Source organism: Epinephelus lanceolatus, chromosome 20, assembly GCF_041903045.1.
Source record: "Epinephelus lanceolatus isolate andai-2023 chromosome 20, ASM4190304v1, whole genome shotgun sequence".
NCBI classification, from domain to species: Eukaryota; Metazoa; Chordata; class Actinopteri; order Perciformes; family Serranidae; genus Epinephelus; species Epinephelus lanceolatus.
The window spans coordinates 25,202,612-25,222,870 of record NC_135753.1 but is presented as its reverse complement, the minus strand read 5'-3'; the positions used below and the strand labels follow the sequence as shown (position 1 = coordinate 25,222,870).

General features: G+C 41.4%; 1 protein-coding gene across 2 annotated transcripts in view; it reads left to right on the top strand.

The window, feature by feature from the left end:
* cntnap2a (contactin associated protein 2a) overlaps positions 1-20,259 on the top strand; it is a 465,407-nt gene that overhangs the window by 414,501 nt on the left and 30,647 nt on the right. For both annotated transcript variants that reach the window (XM_033639118.2, XM_033639119.2), the window contains exons 19-22: positions 3,787-4,005; positions 10,098-10,334; positions 16,540-16,773; positions 18,024-18,157. In XM_033639118.2, the coding sequence (XP_033495009.1) occupies positions 3,787-4,005; positions 10,098-10,334; positions 16,540-16,773; positions 18,024-18,157 (824 nt within the window). The remainder of the gene's footprint in view (positions 1-3,786; positions 4,006-10,097; positions 10,335-16,539; positions 16,774-18,023; positions 18,158-20,259) is intronic.

The following is a 20,259-nucleotide window of genomic DNA, read 5'->3' as shown; positions in this document are numbered from 1 at the left end:
AGATAATTAGACGAAAGAAATATGAAAAGGAGGAAAGAGCCGGGCACATTGATTGGGCGAAGGGGGAAAAAAAGAAAGTTCATTTCCCCATTGACCACTACATATAATTATCCACTCTAATATCCGAGCCTAATTAAGCCATAATGAAGCAGTAACATACAGAGCTATGAAATGGTTATTCATCATCTCTACGACTGCAGCACACTGGTGCCAATAACAACCATATGGCACCACCCAGAATATATAGCTTTTATACAGCGGTTTCACAGTAGTACCAGACATCAAGGAAAGACTCAAATTGGGTTTTAATTTGACAACTGCAAATTGTCTTCTGAGCAGCAAAAATAATTCCCTCAGCGTTTTCTCATTGTTGCTTCATTCACTTCACAGGTCAAGGCAAAAAGAATCCTTTGGCATTTTACACTGGGGTTCATTTAACACCTCTCGTCCACACATGATGTATATGTTGGCAGAAACAATGACGCATAATTCTAATGATAAAATTAGAAATTTAAACCAACACTGTCTTGCAGTTAGAAAAGATGAGAAAACTGCCACTCAACTTTCACATATATTCATAAGAAGTTGGGCGATATATTGTCTTGACTTGGATATTGTAATATCCTAAGTGTTGTGTTTTCCTGGTTTTATTTATGTATTTATTCATTTTTTCATAAAGATATTATAGAGTGTGCACCATCCTATAAATATTTTTATATTAATGTCAATGGCTGTGAGTGGCAACTCCCCAGGAAAACTTCTCAGTCCCAGATCTTCACTTCCAGAGTATACACACATGTATACTCTTCCTTATGTATAGGTTTAACACAAGTATGGGGTCAGATCAGTCTCATAATGAATGAACTCACGCAGGGTTTTTCACAAATGCACATGTTCTGGTTCACAGTTGTATTTCGGACTCACTAATGCACACGGTCTGTTTCGCAAATGCACACGCTCTGGTTCACAAATATAATTTTTATGCAAACTTGTAATATAAATTCGGAAATGCACACGCTCTGCTTCACAAATATTATTTTGAGGCACACTTGTAACATAAATTCACAGATCATGTGAATTGCTGAATGTGCATTTACAAACTGCTTCTCATTTGTGAACCTCTCTACATTTGTGAGAGAAATCTGTGTGGTGAATTTTGAGACTCCCCTGACGTCTCAGGTCAACGAACGTCACCATTGGCTGATAAATCTGTCAATCAAATTTATGATTCTGATTGACAGATTCATCAGTTAATCAGGTGTGTTCGCTTTCAGCCAATCGTATGGCTGAAGTGTGCCTCAAAATAATATTTGTGAAGCAGAGCGTTTGCATTAATGAGTCTGAAATACAACTGTGAACCAGAGCATGTGCATTTGTGAAAAACCCTGCGTGAGTTCATTCATCATGAGACTGATCTGACCCCATACACAAGTGGCATGAGGTGCACAGTGCACACTAGTTACTAGTTATAAGGCGCACATACACACACAACTGGTAGCTGCTTATACAAAAGCCAAATGAATCTGATTTAAGGAGCTCTGCTATTTTTTCCCTCCTGTTTATCTCTCTCTTGTCCTTTCTTACTGCTGCTTTTATGTTTAACAATCATGAGTGCCCGCTAGACTTGCAGATGTGCTCAGCTTGTCAGTCTTGACAGGTTTTGCACCTAACTAGGTACTCTAGCATATCGTCTTGTCACATGATCAAACAGAGACTTGACATTAGGCAACATCAACATACATGTTACCCAATAATCATTGTATCAAAGAGGATAAGAAGTTATTCATCATTCATTTAGAGTCACCAATTAACCTGCATGTCTTTGGACTGTGGGAGGAAGCTGGAACACCCGGAGAAAACCCACGCTGACACAGGGAGAACATGCAAACCCCACACAGAAGGGCTCCCCCACCTCAGGGTCTGAACCAGGAACCCTCTTGCTGTGAGGCAACAATGCTAACCACTGCATCACCATGCCGCCAAACAATTGTTCATTAATTGAATAGGTTTTTTTATATATGTAGTTTATTCATGGTTTTTCTAGTTCATGTAGCATAGGCATATCATTTTGTTATAGATTGCTACTGTCTAGAAAAAAAGAACCAAAAATCACGGAGATGGGTTGCATTTAGCCTGTTGCAAATGGCACCATTTTTAATTTAATGCAAGCTCTTTTTTGAACACAGGTGTAGGTTCAAGGTGGTAATCTGAATCAATTGTAAGGGCCCCTCCCACCCCACAGGCCCCAGTGCAACCAAACTGCCTTCACTGTCTATATTTACATTCCTGTTTAACACGTCTTTACACATACATATCTATATTCGCCCACATATCTACATGTATACAACCCACATAGGTCTGTGTACTTGGACCTCAATCTGTGCGCAGTATTAATGTTTATCTTACGTACATATGCCCATCACACTCTGTAAAAAACGTATATATTAGAACTGACGGAGCTTACATTTCTGTTGTTTCCATCAAGAAGGGAAGAGGTGGTGAAACATTAGTAGTGTCATACAAAGTCTGCTCATAATGTGGTTACAAATTCAATCAAGTGATTCCAAATTTGATTTGTTCTTTTGGGTCATCAAAGACATAGTCATAGTCACAGCTTTCCATGATTACTCCACACCAGTCTTTCAAAGCAGGTGTGACAGGATACAATAATGTCAACGTATTTGATTTTCTCAATATTTCCCAGCCCTAATATGAGGCTGCATATTATCTGGTATGCCTGTTTAGTCGTGTCCCAAAATGACATTTCAGTGTCTGCTCCTGTGGAGATTATTTATCTGACTGTTTCAAGATGAGGTAGAGGTGAAAATAACAACACACACAAACGCACACACACATTATCTGCCTCTTTTTTCAGCTCCTTTTCTGTCGTAACATACACACACAGTGTACAGATTGATCACTGTTCCCCACAGACAGGTTAAAAGCCATCAGACAGTGACCTCACCAGTGCAGTAGCAAAAACATCTGGAATGGACAGGTGGTGCGGCTGAAACACACACACACACACACACACACACACACACACACAGAGTAATTCAGATATATCGTTGAACATTTGACCTGTCATGGTCATAAAAGGTATAACAGTGCCCCCTGTTGGTGTGTTAAAATATTAGGCTCCTAAACTGCGCAGGAGCAATAAAGTTTATGGCATTCCAGCTTCCATAATTCCCCATAGCACAGCTCAAACACACACACACTCACACACATGCACCCACACACACAAATCCACTTGCTTTAAGATGATGGAAATTAATCATGCAGAAAAACAAGGCCATCGTGCCCTCATTTTTCCTTCACTTTGTTCATTTACACACTCCCTCTGTCATTTATCTTCAACTCTAGCTCTCTTTTTCTCTCAATCTTTGGCTTTTATCTCTCTATCAAAACTAGGGAAACCTCAAAAAGATCAAGATTAGTGGGGGGGGGGGGGCATGGAAACTGCTGCGATACAACTTCATGTCATACAAAACCAACAGTTCCTGGCATCTATCGACTGTCTGTGAGATTAGTCCTGTCCAAAGCTGTGAGCACTCGTGTATTGCAGAGCTGAAATCTATACAAGCCAAATTAATGGCCTTGAAACAAATGAGCCATTAGATTAGAAATTGAACGCACATTTACCTGCAGAGTGGACTATGACAGAACAGGGAGTTATGGGTTTTGGAAAGTTGTGATGTTTGCTTCATGTGGTTTAACAAATGAGTTCTGTAACTAAGACTTCAGGTGAGCTGATTCGTTCTTTCTCTCACACTCTCTGCGCAGCTCCTAAAGTCATCTCCTTCTCCTTTGATGTTGGAAACGGACCTGTGGAGTTGACGGTGCATTCGGCCACGCCCCTCAACGATGACCAGTGGCATCGCGTGATGGCCGAGCGTAACGTCAAAGAGTCGGTTCTTCAGTTGGATCAGACATATCGGGTATCTCAGCTCGCTCCTGCACAGGGGCACACACGGCTGGAGCTGTTCAGCCAGCTCTACGTGGGTAAGACACACACACACATGCCCACACAGTCTACACAATTAAAGGAATATTTCATATATCAATTTCTCACCCTGTGTTTGCTAAATTCATGTCGAAACTTTGTTTAAACACATGCCTCTGGTGAAAAAGAATCCAAAAACAGGGAAAAATTTTTGATGAATTGAAATCGTAAGTTTAGCAAAAGCAAAACTATATCATCACATAACATCCATTTACAAACTCTCACACAACTCGTGCAATATAATCCAAGTCTCATTTATCCAGTTGTATGCTCAGTACTTCCCAAACACTCAGTTCTTTCTGACAGGGAACCAAACTAAAAGTGAAACATATCTACGCTCTCCTCAAAGCCAGACTCCATTGACAAAACCAGTAATTTAACCTCGTTGAAGACAAGAGCTGCTGGTCTACCACTGCCTCAGTCGGGTTAGTTTGTTTGTGTCATTGTGTGACCTTAGTGTTTTATAGGGTTAGCTCAGACTCACCAAGGTCACACAGTAACACAAACAAACTACTAACAGAGGCAGTGGTCGACCAGCAGCTCCCATCTTCAACAAGGTAAAATCACTGTTTTTGTCAATGGAGTCTGGCATTGACAAGAGCATAGTTAAGTTGGAGCTTTTTTGGGAGGCACTAAGCATATGACTGACTTGGATTATACCGTTGTGTGTGAGTTTGTAAACAGATCTTTCGATAAAGTTTTGCTGTTGTTACCTCCACTCACTTCAGTTCATCAAAAATTTCCTCCGTTTTTTGGATTCTTCGTTCACCAGAGGCTTAAGTTTTCTTCAGGAAGTTTAACTTCACACAGGGTGAGTTATTGAAATACAAATGGTCATTTGGGGCGTGAAGTATTCCTTAAACACCCCCTATGTGTAAGAATGACTCACATACACACATTTGATTGCAATTTGAACATTTAATACCCGCTTTGTGTAGGAGGGACACTCAAAGAGATAAACGCACAATAATTACACGTTCTTATGTGGAATGCCTAAATACCCATCATCCAAGTTATCTTAATTGGATTGAATTTAAGAATATAAACCTTCTGTGCTGTCTTTATTTCCAGTGATGTTGCCCTCAGATGCCGACATCCATTGTGAGGACGTCTGATTGTCTTTAGAAGTTAAAGATGTAGCTGTCTTTACAGGAAATTACTGGGTTCTTTCTAAAGAGGCTTCAGTCCAGCTTAGCCACAGCCACTGCTAATTAAGTTCATGTTAATCCAGCACACACACACACACACACACACACAGCCATTTCACGTTTTATGTTATGCATGCATGAGGACACACACGTCCTCGGAAACTAATCCGTGTAAGTGATCAGAGTTTTAATAAAGTTAAAACTGAGCCTCTGAGCTGGCTGCGAGGGCGTGTGACTTAAACTAACTTAATTCACTTATAGAGGTCATTTCTTTCACACTTTAATACTTTGACTCAGCATTTATATTTCTTTGGATTAAGAAACTATTATTGTACAAGGACGATATTGGCCCTCCGACTTTCCCTTTCCCACACGCACACGCTCTGTATCAGAAAGATCACGCCCTTATTATTACACCAATTATGCTTAAATTTTGGACGGTCTGGTTAGCTCCTCATGGCTTCATCCTCCTCTCCACACAATACCCCTCAAGCTCATCAGCAGTTCAAATGGCAGAAGATCGGTCCACTTTTCTCCCTATGCTTTCACTTCTCCGTCTCATTCTACCTTTTGTGCTGAGCTGTCAAAACGCTATAAACCAAACTCTGGGGCTAAAATAGTTTCAGGGATTTGCGGATAGAGGGAAAAGTGCTGAGGCGGATCACACAGTTCCTACTATCTCGTAGAAAAAGTTCTGCCCAAAGGAGATTGTTCCAAATTCCAATCAGGCCATCCCGATGTGATAGCCTTAACCCAGCTGATCCCCGTTTATAATATAATTTCACCGTCTCATCACTTTTGCTGATTCGAACGCTGCTGAAGCATCCTCACCTTATCATGTCCCAATTTGCCTCTCAGTGTATTTGTAGTTTCATTTAGGGAAATGGAAAGGTGCGAGAAAGGTTTCGTCACTCTGCGACTCGCGGCTATGAATCCAGGAACGTAATGGCTTCCAGATAGCGCCTCGGCCTCATTTCCATGTGTGTATTTTGACTTCTCTGTCGAAGGGAGACAAGAGACGGCTCAAGCCTGCTGCGTGTGGCACGTATCTCAAAACACAGGAGATAGTGGAAGATGGAGTGAAAGCAGGGAGAGACTTGTATGTAACAACAGCCACAGAAGTGTCAGCACCCTCTCATATCTGATCTCTAATCCCTGCTTAATCCTCATTTGAGGATTGCTTTGAGCAGTTACAATGCGACACACAGGAAGTGACCCTGCCACTGAAGGGAAGTGGTTTAGATCCGGCCTCTGACATCAAGAAAAGATCGTTTTGTGTTTGATGGAGAGATTTGGAGGAGTAGAAAGAGCCCCGCAGGCATCAACATTTTGTCTGAACTCGCCCGATTCTTTCTCGTAATGTCCCCTGCCTCTTTGCACACTGTCTCAGATTGATATTGATGCGGCTGTTTGAAAGAAGCGAAGTAGAAAAAAAACAACAATGCAATTCAGAAGCCTAAAAAGAAATTTAAAAACCATCAAAATTATCTGTTTGTATGATTTCGCATAATCACACAGTAGGGGAGTACACCAGGGAGCTGTATTTTGCTCACCTTGCTCTCATATCTGTCGCTGTATCATCTCCTTCTCTCTTTCTCAATCAATATGCTCCTCATCAAGCATTTGATTGCTTTAGTGTTTACTGCACAGTGGCTCATTTGCTCTAATGGCCCTGAGAGTAAATGTTATACCATCAGCCTGCTGTCATTTACTTCACACTGTTAACTTTTAGCTCTCCAATTCACTTCATACGAACATGAACATAACTATCAATCTTGCCACATTTTATTTATTTAACGCCACCATCTGTTCTTTTGATCTCCCTCTTGATTAATGCTCGCTATCACACTTTTTTGTGTTTTTGCATGTTTTTCGCTCGATTCTCTCATGCTTGGTTTGTTTTGTCTTTCTTTTCCTACTTTGGTTTTTCCTCTGTCTCCGTGGATCGACATCTTGCTTGTGTCTACTCACTGCATGTGTGCGACACCTGTCACAGGGAAGCCAGCCTCGCTCACCTGCCAAGACAGTAGGTAACATTTAATGAGTGTAATGAAATGTCTCTGTGACATTGATGCAGACATAACAACTTCGGTTTCCGCAGTGCACACATGTATACAGGCCTCACCTACAGTTCAAACTGAGTGTGTTTTGTTGCATCCAATTTTGTTGCAGCCTCGTGGTAATTAGATGTTAGCCAGGATTAATCTTCTGCTCACATTCTTTTGCTGTTGCTGTTTTTGATTCATGCTATACATTAATACACAGGTGTGAGGACTGCCTGTAGACTCAGGCTTATTGCAGTGCGCAAGTACATTGCGTGCAGTGATCCATCAGAAGCAAGCCCATTATGGACCTTTAAGAGAGATAGTTGTGGGGAAAAAACATTGCTGTAAACTAACAGATATAAAGCACTGGGTTGGTAAAATGGGATTTCTATGATAATATCTCCCCCCGGAGCTGCCGGTGGGTTAGGAATGCGTCTGAAATGACATTTAGACCATATGAAACAAAAATACTTATATATAAATTGCATCCTAAAGTGCAGACTAACTTGAAGAAATAGGACATACTATCATTCCATTAACCCACTTATACAATGATAATAGAAAAACAGCAGTGCAGCAGATGTGCAGCCTGATGGGGAATTATCTGCATGGTTGAATCAGGCTTAAAAGAAGAGTCTGCACACGTATAAATGCATACTGTATGTCCATAGCTGCGTACAGTACTGAAGTGCCTATTGCATGTTTATTCATTAGTACATTCAGTGCTTAATGATGTAGAATCCACACTAACATAAACATACACACACTTATAGTGAAGGTCAAAAGGTCATATTTATGACTTCTGTTTTAATTGATAATTTGCCCGGTGTGTGTGTGTATATGGGTATGCGTGTGTGTACTGTGTATAGCCTAATGAATATAAAATGTTTCCTCATTAGCACAGCATTACAGGATAACATGCCTTTGAGCCACACACATCGCACCCATAAATAAAGCGAGAGCTGACACATGCTACATATGTTCGACTTTTATTACCGCTAAAGTGTCTGAATTTCTGTATTCATGTTGGGATGCCTGTGTAGCTATACAGTGATGTGCTAAGTGTGTGTGTGTGTGTGTGTGTGTGTGTGTGTGTGTGTGTGTGTGTTTGTACTTTAAAGCCTGACCAATTCTCAATTTTTGTGACATCGATATTTAAAGGTAAACCATGCAGGATTGACAGTTACTGTTGTAATGCTTGCCTGAGAAAGTGAAAGTAAAAGCCAGCCACTGCCTCACACAGGGTTGGCGTTCACTTCACTTTATTTGCTCTTTTTTTGGCACCGTGTTTCTTGGATGTTGGCTGCTTATGGTCCGGCACCTGGTTGCTACCTTTTTATAAAGCCCCAACCTTACCTGAGCGCAGTGGAAATGCACGCCTGTAAACATCCCGAACATAGAAACTAAGAAAACTCAGGTAGAGTCTGCAGAAAAATCCACCGCCACACACTTCTAAGGGCTTATAAGTGATGATTGTATATGAGTGTATGAGTCTATACATTGTTTTTATGAAAATCCTGCAGAGTATATCGTTAAAAAAACAATAAACCCGCTGCACTTTATTGCACAGCTTTACATCTGTGCCACCATATTTACCAACATTTACATTTACATCTGTGATAAGCCAATGCTGACTTGAGCCAGTTTTAGTCAGGCTCTATTACCCACCATTTGTGAGTCGTACAGAAGCCGTATGCACCTGTGTGTGTGAGTACTGTATGTGTGTGTGCGTACCTGTGTACGTGTCCGCCCTGGTCTCAGCAGGCCTCAGAGCCTGCTGTCCGTTTAATCACAGACTGATTTAGACCTGAGTAAACAGGTGGCAGAAACCTCCAGCCAATCAGTGGTACAAAATGGATTAATTAACAGGTCTACTAAAAGTCAAAGCCTTTGTGGAAATGGAAAGTGGAGGCAGCGTGTGAAAGCCCGACTGCATCCTGATATGTGAATAATGTATCGGCTGGAGAAAATCAAAGTACATGTATTAGTAATCTTATTAGATCTGCGTTGTATACCTGTGTGGCCAAGCTAGCAGATGTGTGTGTGTGAGAATGCAGCCGTCGAGGGAGGAGACTTGTGTGCGAGAGTGTGTGTTCAAGTCTCCTTAACGTGTCTTCTTGAATGGACACTTCCCTGTAATCCAAAGGATGCAATTGAGAGGTTTTAATAACTAAAATGCCCCTCGGCTCTTGTTAATGATAGTGTGTGTGTATGTGCGCCCATACTCTGTGTGTTTATCCATACAGTGTAACCGTCCTCTGTGGGTGTGCTTGTGTACGTTTGAATCTATACCTGTGGGTGCATGTTTATGAGTGTGTTTATTGCTATAGTCATTTAGGTGCACATTAATCTATTTAACACCCCTACTCTGTCCAAGTTAATGGGTAGTTAGACTGTAATGGTGCAAGGCCAGAATGACGATGGAGGCACTTTAGAGGAATGGCTATCGACACCCCAAGGCTAAGCATTAATGCTTATATTGACTCGTTCAAGTCAGGTGCGCTGCGTGTGGTGTGTTTTAAATGTGTGTGTTTGTCTGTAGCATGTAGTTTACGCGCATTGGTGGGTCCATTTGCTTGTGTATGCTTGTGAGGTGTTCATTAAGACACAGTGTTCATTAGGCTGTTTTAATTAGTGAAGAAATCAAACGAGTTGAAGGTTGTTTCAAGAACGGCGTCACAGTCGGGACGATTAACGTGACATCAGTGGCTTCCTCCAGGCGTTGGGATATAACCGTTTCTAAAAGAGATTAAAGCAGCGTCTTCGTTCAGAATGACTTCTGTGACCCTGACTTCCATTTGTCCTTTCTTCCATCTCTTTATTTGTTTTCTTTCCTACCTCCTAATGCTACATATCCTCGCTACACTGATACCTCCCCCTCCCTCCCTCGCTCCTCAGGTGCTGCAGGGGGGCAGAGAGGGTTCCTGGGGTGTATCCGAGCCTTACGGATGAACGGCATCACCCTTGACCTGGAAGAGAGGGCCAAAGTCACACCTGGGGTCAAGCCCGGTTGCCAAGGCCACTGCACCAGCTTTGGGATGTACTGCCGGAACGGAGGGAAGTGTGTGGAGAGGTACAACGGCTACTTGTGTGACTGCACCGCCACAGCCTATGACGGCCCGTTCTGCACCAGAGGTGAGAGATGTTTTAGGACAGACAATTCAGTCACTAATTGACGATGGATCACGGGAGTATGAATGCCACTAATGCGTCACACTGCTCTTCATCTTCAAAACTTCAATTGCAAGATGAGTCGATTTCTCTTTGTGTGAGCTTTCAGATACTGTTTTATGTCAGATTTTATTTCTAATTTTCCAGCACTGCAGGGATTTTTTTTGCAATTCCCTGAGGTATCTAACAGTAGCAGATAAATGATTTTTTTTTTTATTTCCTTTATTCCCTTCCTCAAATCTAACAAACTACGTTTCTGCTCAGGATTTTTAGGATGACACACTGAGTCATAATCTCTCGGCTAACGCTTTTCCATCAAGTTTTACGGGCATCATTGTGTAACGACGTTATCATCGGCATAGTCCCTCTTTAGTTCACAAAGCCAGAGGCAAATAGCGCCGTGATTACTGCTGAAGTAGTTGTGTTTCAATAAGCTTCATTGCCTGACAACCCACTGTGATTTTTGCTGTGCTCTGTGATTGTTCTTACTTCCTATTCAGTTTGGAGCTGTCGGTGTTGAAAGTGTTTGGGTTTATAATAAAAGGCATCGATTGAGAGCGATATTGTGCTTACCCAATTCTCCCTGACTTCAGAGTGCTCTCGCTGAATGCCAAAACTGTGCAAATGCAGAGCAGGGATATCAAACTCAAAAAGCCAAATGGAAGTCAGTTCGCTAAGCGGAGGGTAGCTCCAGGTTTTTGAAGTTCAGAGATGAGAAATGTCACACTGCAACTCTGCACTGTTGCATATTGCCACAACATCATGTTTGTTTCACAGGGATTCATTAGATGCAGCATTAAAGTTTGACTTCCCAAAACAAGTTTTCATAAAATGCTCTGGGGAGAAGAGCAGCAGTGCTGTCAGAGGCTTTCTGCTAGCTCCCAGTCAGAGACTTGATCCCCGACACGTGAATTAATTTGTTTCCTAAAGCCTAATAGTGTTTTTCCCCTGTGCTCTTGGCAGGGGGGTGACAAGATGACAGAATAGCAGAGTGTGTGCGCCTCTGTCTGCGTGCGTGTGCGTGTAGGCCAGGGAAGAGGGTGACCGTGTGCGATGATATGCTACTGTAAGACATGAGCTCCTCTGAATCCTGTCATAACCAATCAGGCATTTCGGGATTTAGAGAATAGAGATTACTGTCTGTGTGAGGGTGTGTGTTTGTGTTTGTGCGCGTGTTTATGTATTAGTCTGTCTGTCCGTGTGTCAGAAGAAGAGAGAGGCAAAGAAAGGGAGAGAGCACACCCTTGTGTCTGTTTGTTCCTGTGCATGACATGTGACTCTTGTCTTCCTCTTCTGTCTCCTCCTTTCCTCTCTTTCACTCATCTCTGCTTCCAGTCTTCATCTCCTTTCCTCCTCCTTGTCTTACCCTCTCTCCCTCACTCTTCATGCCCTTTTTGATTTTCTTTTCTCATCTCCTTTCTAGCTCATGTCGCCTTTATCTACGATTCACTGCTTCCTTTTCTTGCTTTGCTTTTTGCTGCTCTCCTCGCTATCTAAAATCTTTTCTGTCTTCTCCGTCTCCACTTCTCTGATCTATCCTTCATCTCCTTTGCCTATTCCTCCCCTCCACTTCCCCTCCTTCATCTCTGAATCTCCTCTTCATTTTTTCCCCAGATTCTTTTTACTCTTGTCACATTCTGGCTTCCCCTTCCTCTTTTCTCATGTCTTTTTCAACTTTTGGTCCCCTCTCTCCTTCCTCCTCCTTCTTTTGCCCCCTGCTCTGCCTCTCTTCTTCCTCTCCTTCCTCATTTTTTACTCGCTCCCCTATAAATTCCTGTTTCCTCCTCACCTTCACCCCTTCCTCATCTCTTCTCCAGCCCCCTCCTCTCCCAGTTGCCCCTCTCCTGTTTTCTCTTTCCTTTCCTGAATTTCTCCCCCTTTCTCCTCGTCCTCCCAGCGAGTGAAAAATGCATGAAGCCAGCCATAATTGCATAGTGCATTTCCATTGTATCCATATTTACACACTGCTCAGGGGACTCCGCAGTATTATTATTATTACACTCTCATTCTTCTGCTTTTCTGCCCTTGAGGGTCACATGGAGCCGGTGTGCACATGTACATACATATACATGGACACGCACGCACAAATTCGTGGATACCTGTAGAGGTTCGCATGCTTGCACAAATTACCTTTCCAAAACATTCACGCACTGACATAAAACACACACACATATAAAGAGTCCCTGCCCTGGAGTGAAGTTTTTTCATTCCCTGTTATGCTTCAAGACAGTTGTGTGTGTTGCTGCCGAGGCTCTCGGCAGCAAGTCGGAGTCTCTCTACTTTTCTTTTTTCTCAGCAGGGCAGGGAAGGCTGAGACAGGTTACACGAAGGCCCCACATGATCCACAGCATATATAAAATAAAGATATAATGTATGAATATTTTTTTAAGTTGGGAGGATGGCGAGATTAAGACCGGTTGCACAAGCTCTTGTTGAAGTTAAAAGTCAGCCCAATTATATATCACAATGGTTCGTATGAAACAAGCACCCCATGAATGACATGTGCTTAACGTAAAGTTACTGAGGTTAGGTTTAGGGAAATAAATTTACTTTAATTAGGTTTAGGAAAAGTAACATGGTTGGGCATCCTCAGGTGTAGGCATGTAAAGTTACATAGGGAAGATGTTTAACAAAAGACATGGTGAAAACGTACCTTATGGTTCCAAACAGCAGTCTCGGAGGGGAAAGTCCTGTATTGTTTGCACATTGGTCACTTGATCACAGCCTTCCCGATTACTTGTGATAAACATGAATTACTGGCTCATGATTACCTGGACTATACATACTGTGGTGCGTTACATTTCGAAGGTATACATACAAACAATACATGAGAACAGCTTGAACTGTTGCATGGCTAACTTAATACACTGACAAAGCTAAGATTAGCTTGCTAATGAGACACGTTAAGAGTGAAATAACTAATATGGCATTTGGTCAAAACATCAGAACTGAAACTAATAAAGTTGTAAAATGCTATTTACATATCAAGTAAACTGGGAAGATTTTTAAATTACTTTCCACAACAATAACACAGCAACAACCTGATAACCTCAGCTAGGTTAGCATTATCAAGTATGTTGCAAGATGAATAGACCTACTACTATCTCTGAAACATAGGTGTCTTTATTTATACATTTGTAAATAAAAAAAGTACTACTTGTGTTAGATAGGATTTTTCTGACCTCCAAAAACTAGAATATTTAAAAGCCAGCTAACAGTGCTAACATTGGCTTGCTCATACATTTAGAGTAGAGAATTAAAGATGTGCCTAATATGCAATATCTGACCTGATGCTTGTATTTACATATATCTGTGCACAATAGCTTCTATAACATGTGTTATCACTCTTATCACGACATGAGACAATAAAAATAAGAAAAAAATAAGACAGGTAGCTTTCGTGATACTGTCTACTGACAGTTTATTCTCTTTTCGTTTGGTTGCTCCGCACAATAAAGCGATCCATTGTCCCACTCATGGCTTTCTCCTTTTAAATGTTATCATCCCTCACACTGGCTGCCAATCAGGGTTTTTGATGTGTCACACACTTATAATTCCCACGCGTGGACGCTGACAAATAGGTTCCCTGTGAAGGTCTTTTACATTAAAATCAATTAAATTACATTATTTTAGCTAGAGTTCGCCTCTTTATTAGGAAATGGGTGCCCACAACATACTGATACAGTCAATTAAAAATTAATTCATAACTTTTTGTATAGACACAGTTGAGTATTACAATAATAATGTGTGGTTATCACAAAATCCCACGGCACACCTGGATTGGCATCACGACACACCATCTATTCTTGTTTTATTGTATTGTTGTTGTTGTTGTGTATGTTGTAGTTAAATTTTCAAACTTACAGCCTCAGCACAGTGACGATATAAATTTTGTTTTTAATATTTTTAATATCTTAAGTAATAGTGTTAAACACTGTAGCATAATGCACATTTTATTTTTATTTTTAATGCATATTTTAATTTCTATTTTATTTATTTTATTGCTTTATACTTACATACTTCTACTTCATACTCTTATTCTTACTTTTTATAACTCTCTATTCTTTACATCGTAGCAACTGCAACGAACCACAGTTTCCCCTCGGGGATCAATAAAGTATTTCTGATTCTGATGATCGGATATTTTTCCACTCATTTTAAACTGCATGTATTTTACCAACACTGATACCTACATATTTCTCTATTTGTGCATTTATAAGTAATGCCAATAAATAGCCTAGATTTTTAAACTACAGCTAAAGACTCAGCACTGTATCCTCCATGGAGTTGTTAAATAAACAGTAAAGTCATAAGATGTTAATAGCTTTGAGGTAAGAAGCAAACTTTTGTTCTGACTTCCTTTGTCCATAGATATTGAGGCTTGTTCTATTGATTTTTTCCCATATATTGTTTTGTAGCTGATTTAAGAAACCCAATCAAGCATGCTGCTCTGACAGAAACGTTGCATTTTGTCTGATTTAAGTCTGATTCAGTTAATACCCAGCAGCATGGATCTCAGCAGACAGTGAACAATCCAGCCGCATCAGAAAACAAAGTGAGAAGGAGGCTATTTGAAAACTTCACAAGCTCTCCGCCTGGTTAACACAGAACAATTGGTAAAATGGGTCTCTCCAGACTTCCAAAGCTTGAAAGGATATCAGTGCACAGCAGAATAGAGGATAAAATTGTGGTGGGGCTGAATGGAAGTGAGGTTTTGCCTGTACGCTGATACCAGTCAGGGAACTCGCCCATTTTCAAGTAATAAGCCTTCTATTAAATTTAAGTAATGTAGCTTGAAGTATTTATTGTACTGTGTCCGCTGGGAGACGATGGGTGAAGTGAAGCTTTAAAATAAGATGCATAAATGTGTTCACTTAGTATTCTTTACTCGTAAGGATTGTAGTTATACGTTCTCACTGCTGCCACCGAGGGAAGGCAAACATGTCAAGAAATATTCCATGGCATTCACACACACACACACACACACACACACACAGACACACACAAACAACCCGAGGCTCGCTGCTTTCCCTCTAACCATTCTCTTTAATTTCACGCACATTGTGCCTTTTTTCTGCTTTGTAACTGACACGCGGACATCGTGCATGCATGCGCATAGACACGTGCAAACACCAGCGAGGAGCATAACGGCAGTATTGAAAAATAAGGTCCCCTCTTCTCAACACATGATTAAAAGAATCAATAAGCCTCCTGGAATGGCTGGAATATGCCATTAGCTCTGTTAATGTACTGGTAAACAATGTATTGTTTGGTTTCAGATGCTGGAGCACAGCAATTTAACACCCACTTTACTACACCTCCTGAACACAGCCATATTTATGTGTGTGCTGATTTCTCTCTGGCCATATAATATGTCTAGCCTGCTGTGTCGTGGCATTTGTGAGTTTATGAGTGCTTTCACGCGGCTTTTCCTTTTGACGGAAGGTGTTTTTTTTTTGTCTGTCTTTTCTTTTGCCCTTGCTTTTTTAATTCATAGGTGCATCTGTTGTGAGCTTCATAGCTTTTGTCAACTACACTAATACTATTTGTGGTGTAAACACATCGACAAGCAGTATTTATTGTACTTGAGTGCATGTTAGCCTGCTTGCATTACGTGTGTGTTCATATCTTAAGAGCGATATCCTAGGCAACTGGACTTGTTTGAGTTTCTTGAAGACATTTCACCTCTCATCAAAGAGGCTTCTTCAGTTCTAACGGACTTGTGTGGAGTCGCAGGCTTTATATTCTGTGTGGGTGTGAACCTTTACAGAGTCGTTGAGGTTACATGTGAGTCGTTGACCCACCTGGCCATCTTGTGTGCCGTTAGGGTCAGGTGGGTCCAGGTGTTAATGGGTGTTAAGTCGTCTGGGAAGGGATCCAGAGACTGCACTGTAGATGATTAGTGGTGTGTAGGCCGCCTCCTCTGTTAAACGATGGTCGTTCCAGTTTGACGTCAATGGCCTCTTTCACGCCTTTTTCAAACCATCTTTCTTCTCTGGCCAAGATGTGAACATTGCTGTCCTCGAAAGAATGTCCCTTTCCTTTAGATGTGAATGGACAGCTGAGACTTGACCTGAGGGGCAGGCTCTCCATGACCTGGTTGACTGAGAATCTTCACCAACATGTGTGTTCATACATTTTTTCTTACATCTTCTGTCATGTCACACAGATGTCGGGGGTTTCTTCGAGGCAGGAACTCTGGTCAAGTACAACTTCATGCCCGAAGCGGTCGCAGGAGCCAGTAGAGATGCGAAGATCCTGACCTACCAGCTGACGCCACATGACGTGAATCTTACAAAAGAGGAAGTGGCCTTCAGTTTCAGCACATCCAACGCGCCAGCTATTCTGATGTATGTCAGCTCCAAGACGCAGGATTATCTGGCTGTGGTTTTACGGCAGAATGGTAAGATCCACACACACACACGCACGCACTTTGCGGTTGCTTACTACTGAGAGAGTCTGCTCAGAGTAATGCTTGTTAGTGCTGCAAAGTACACTTTTAAAGGCTGTCCTTGCAGCACCGTTTGGAAATTTCTATAATCTCCAAAAATCCTCCCCAGTCAGCGGCCTCCCACTGAGCGGCTGACTGGCAGCGGAGGGCTTTGATATTACAGGAGTAAGAAGAATTTGACAGTGCCATCTAGTGTTTTAGCAGTCGATGTGCACAAGCAAAATAAAACTATAAAACACTCAAGCTGCCTAGGGGTGCTGATAGATATTCTGGGGCCCCCTGCACGCTTAGGGCCCTGAGATAGTAAATATCAATAATCCCCTGCCAAGATGTGGGCCCTGTGAATCATTCAGGGTTTTGCCCTCTATCCCTCACCCCTGCTTGTCCCATCACTTCAAACAGAAAACTACATTTTGGCCCTAAGTGCTCACTTCAATCAGAATATTTCTGTAAGAAAAAATGTGTATAATGAGCTTAATGAATTTTCAAAATGGCTCGTCTTAGTTGTCATCAAGTAGTAACACAGTAACTCATCAGCGATCATGTTTTTGCAGCCAATACTTGAGAATTATCTAGAAAACTCATTGTATTTATCCAAGTGTTGATTGATAAGAGCTTGTGTTTATAGATATATTTTGCAGGATTTCCCTAAAATCAATGTATAGACTCATACAGAAGTTCTTAATCATCACTATAACCCATGTGTTTATCTGATTTTATTGTCCAATTGTAAATTATCCTCTGTTGCTACCAAATCTGAAGGATCCTTAACAGGTATCGTAATTTTTTTAAAGAGATACCATGCATGATTTTCCTAAGAAAAACAAATCATAGATAAAAGTAATCCTTTTGAGTCATCACTTATGACTCACTAGAAGTGTGTGGCAGTGTATTTTTCTGCAGAGACTCTGCCCTCTGCCTGTATTTTCTTATTTCCTTCTTATTTTCTGTGTTCGGGACATTCATGGATTTGTACCCTCCCACAGTGCTTAAGTGAAGTCAGGGCTCTATAAAAAGGTAGCGAAAAGGTGCCAGACTGTAAGCAGCAGGCATCGAAGTGACACAGAATCTGAATCTGGGGTTGGCATTTACTGTCATTATCACTGGCGAGTTTACAAACAGTAATGATAATCCTGCATAGTATACCTTTAAATCATTTTAGAAACTTTGAGGTTTCAAACCACTGGCCTGTATGTCTTCAGGTTCACTACAGGTGCGGTATAACCTGGGAGGTCTCAGGGAGCCATTTTCTATAGATGTGGACCAGCGTAACCTCGCCAACGGACAGCCACATAGCATTAACATGTCCCGTGTCGACAGGAGCATCACCATCCAGGTACAGGCCACACACACACACACACACATATATATACCTGATCACTCTTTAAGACATATTTTAGGCTTTTCAGAGCTCGAAAGACTTGTGGTTCAATTTCAAGATTTTACTTAGAGGCAGCTAAGGAGTGCATGGGATTGCCATCCAGCACTCACATACTCTCAGCCACAAGTACACAATCACACGGGCCCAGCCAGTGTTAGCATTAAGTCAGAGGGGAGAGCAGTGTCCTGTTCTGTCTTCTGCTGTGATGAAAGTGCTTGTCCTCTGCCAGTGTTAATCCACTTCCAGTAGACAGCCTAAGTATAGCAACAGAGAGAGAGCATCGATCTGTGTCTGTTTGTATGACTGCATGCTGTTGTGCGATTGCGACTGCATATGTTTGTGTATTTGGCGTGCGTCGTGGCTGCCTGTGTATGACACAGAGCAGGAGACAGTGAGTGTGTCTGTGCCTGTGCATGACAATGTGTTTGTGCAAATATATTTGTGTGGATCTGCGTTTATGTGCGGGGGTTTGTTTGTGTGCTCTCGAGTTTTGTGCACTCTCGAGTTTTGTGCAGCTAAACAGCTTAGTGCAGATCAATACAGCCAAGCCTCAGTCAGTAGCTGTCAAGGATGGAGTGAGAATTCAGCTAAACTATTACAGACTTTGTTCTCGGCTAAAATGCTCCAATTTGGCTGCAGGCTGCAGTTTAAGGAGGACTCTACTAGATGGCAGCTGCCTGTAAAAGCTGGTTATTAGTTTCATCCAGATCAGAGTAAATTTTCTAGTTGCATGGGCAGTTTATGGTTTGTCAAGAAAGGGATTGTCTTTTTCTAAAATGAGATCCAAAAAGAGAAAATATTAAGATTTTAATTCTTGAATTAAACATCAAATTAACAGTTCTTTGTGCATGGCCTCCTGTAGGATGTCATTTGAATACCATGTTTGCACATCATGTATTGCAGCACATTTGCAGCTCTGCTCTGTAAGTGTCATACATGTTTGTAGTTGTTCAGTCATTTCACACAGTGTGCATGTCTATATAAATCATCTGCCCTCCTTAAACATCCAGAGTAACTCACACACATGCTCACTTGTGGAGAGCTCACCTACCCCCTAGTGGCCAGAGGCAGGCATTGCATTAAACAGAGACATTGACTCATGTCCTCTCTGCAAAAATTGCTGAACCATGTGGAGAGCATCACATCAATAATTTTGTATAACCTTGCTCCTGCTAATATTCTAGCTATTTGCTTGCATACTGCACTGTTTATTATCTATGGATTTAATGCTCATGCTGACAGAATCAAATTTCCTTGCAAGCATCAATGAACTTTGATCTTATCCGCTGTCTTCTTATTTACTGTGTGCTTATGGATTACTTTCCATCCATGAGACACTTGACCTAGGTGTGCATCACCTCTATTTTAGGGATTATTGAAGAGAAAAGTGTGTACCTCAACAATAAATGCACTGTGATATCAAAAAAATACGAATAAACAAGGCAATCTGGTGAACTTTTGTTCATTAATTTGGGAACATGGATTGATTTATCAGAACGTACTTAGGGAAAAAATGTAATGTGAAATGAAAACAGGGAGGTATTTTACAGGTAATGCAATCAAACAGTTTATTGCCACAAAACATGAAGTATAATCAGGAAGAATGACAATGGATCTTGACATGTTTGCAAGTTTAAAGGAATACATTTATAACATATGGACACAAATGAAATATATTAGACATTAATTAAAATATTATCATGAAGACACTCAATGTTAAAGCATGTGTTTCTTCACTTGCATTAGTCTTTGGACGCAAGACAGAATACAGTGGAGCAGGCTGTTCTCACGCACTGTTTGTATGTGTGCCTACGAAAAGTAATGCACCTCAATTCGTATGTGACACATGTCATCGTGAGCCAATAATTCAGATATACCCACGTTATCGGGAAGACAGAGATCACACAACTAATGTGCTGATGGTAGTAAAGACGGAAGTAGCATAAAGAGTGAACATCTGCACAAGGAGACAGGTTGGGGTGGTAGATGAGTCAAACAAACACAGGACTTTCCCCCAGGAGACCTTTGTTCGTGTCCCATGTGAACCCAAGTGAACT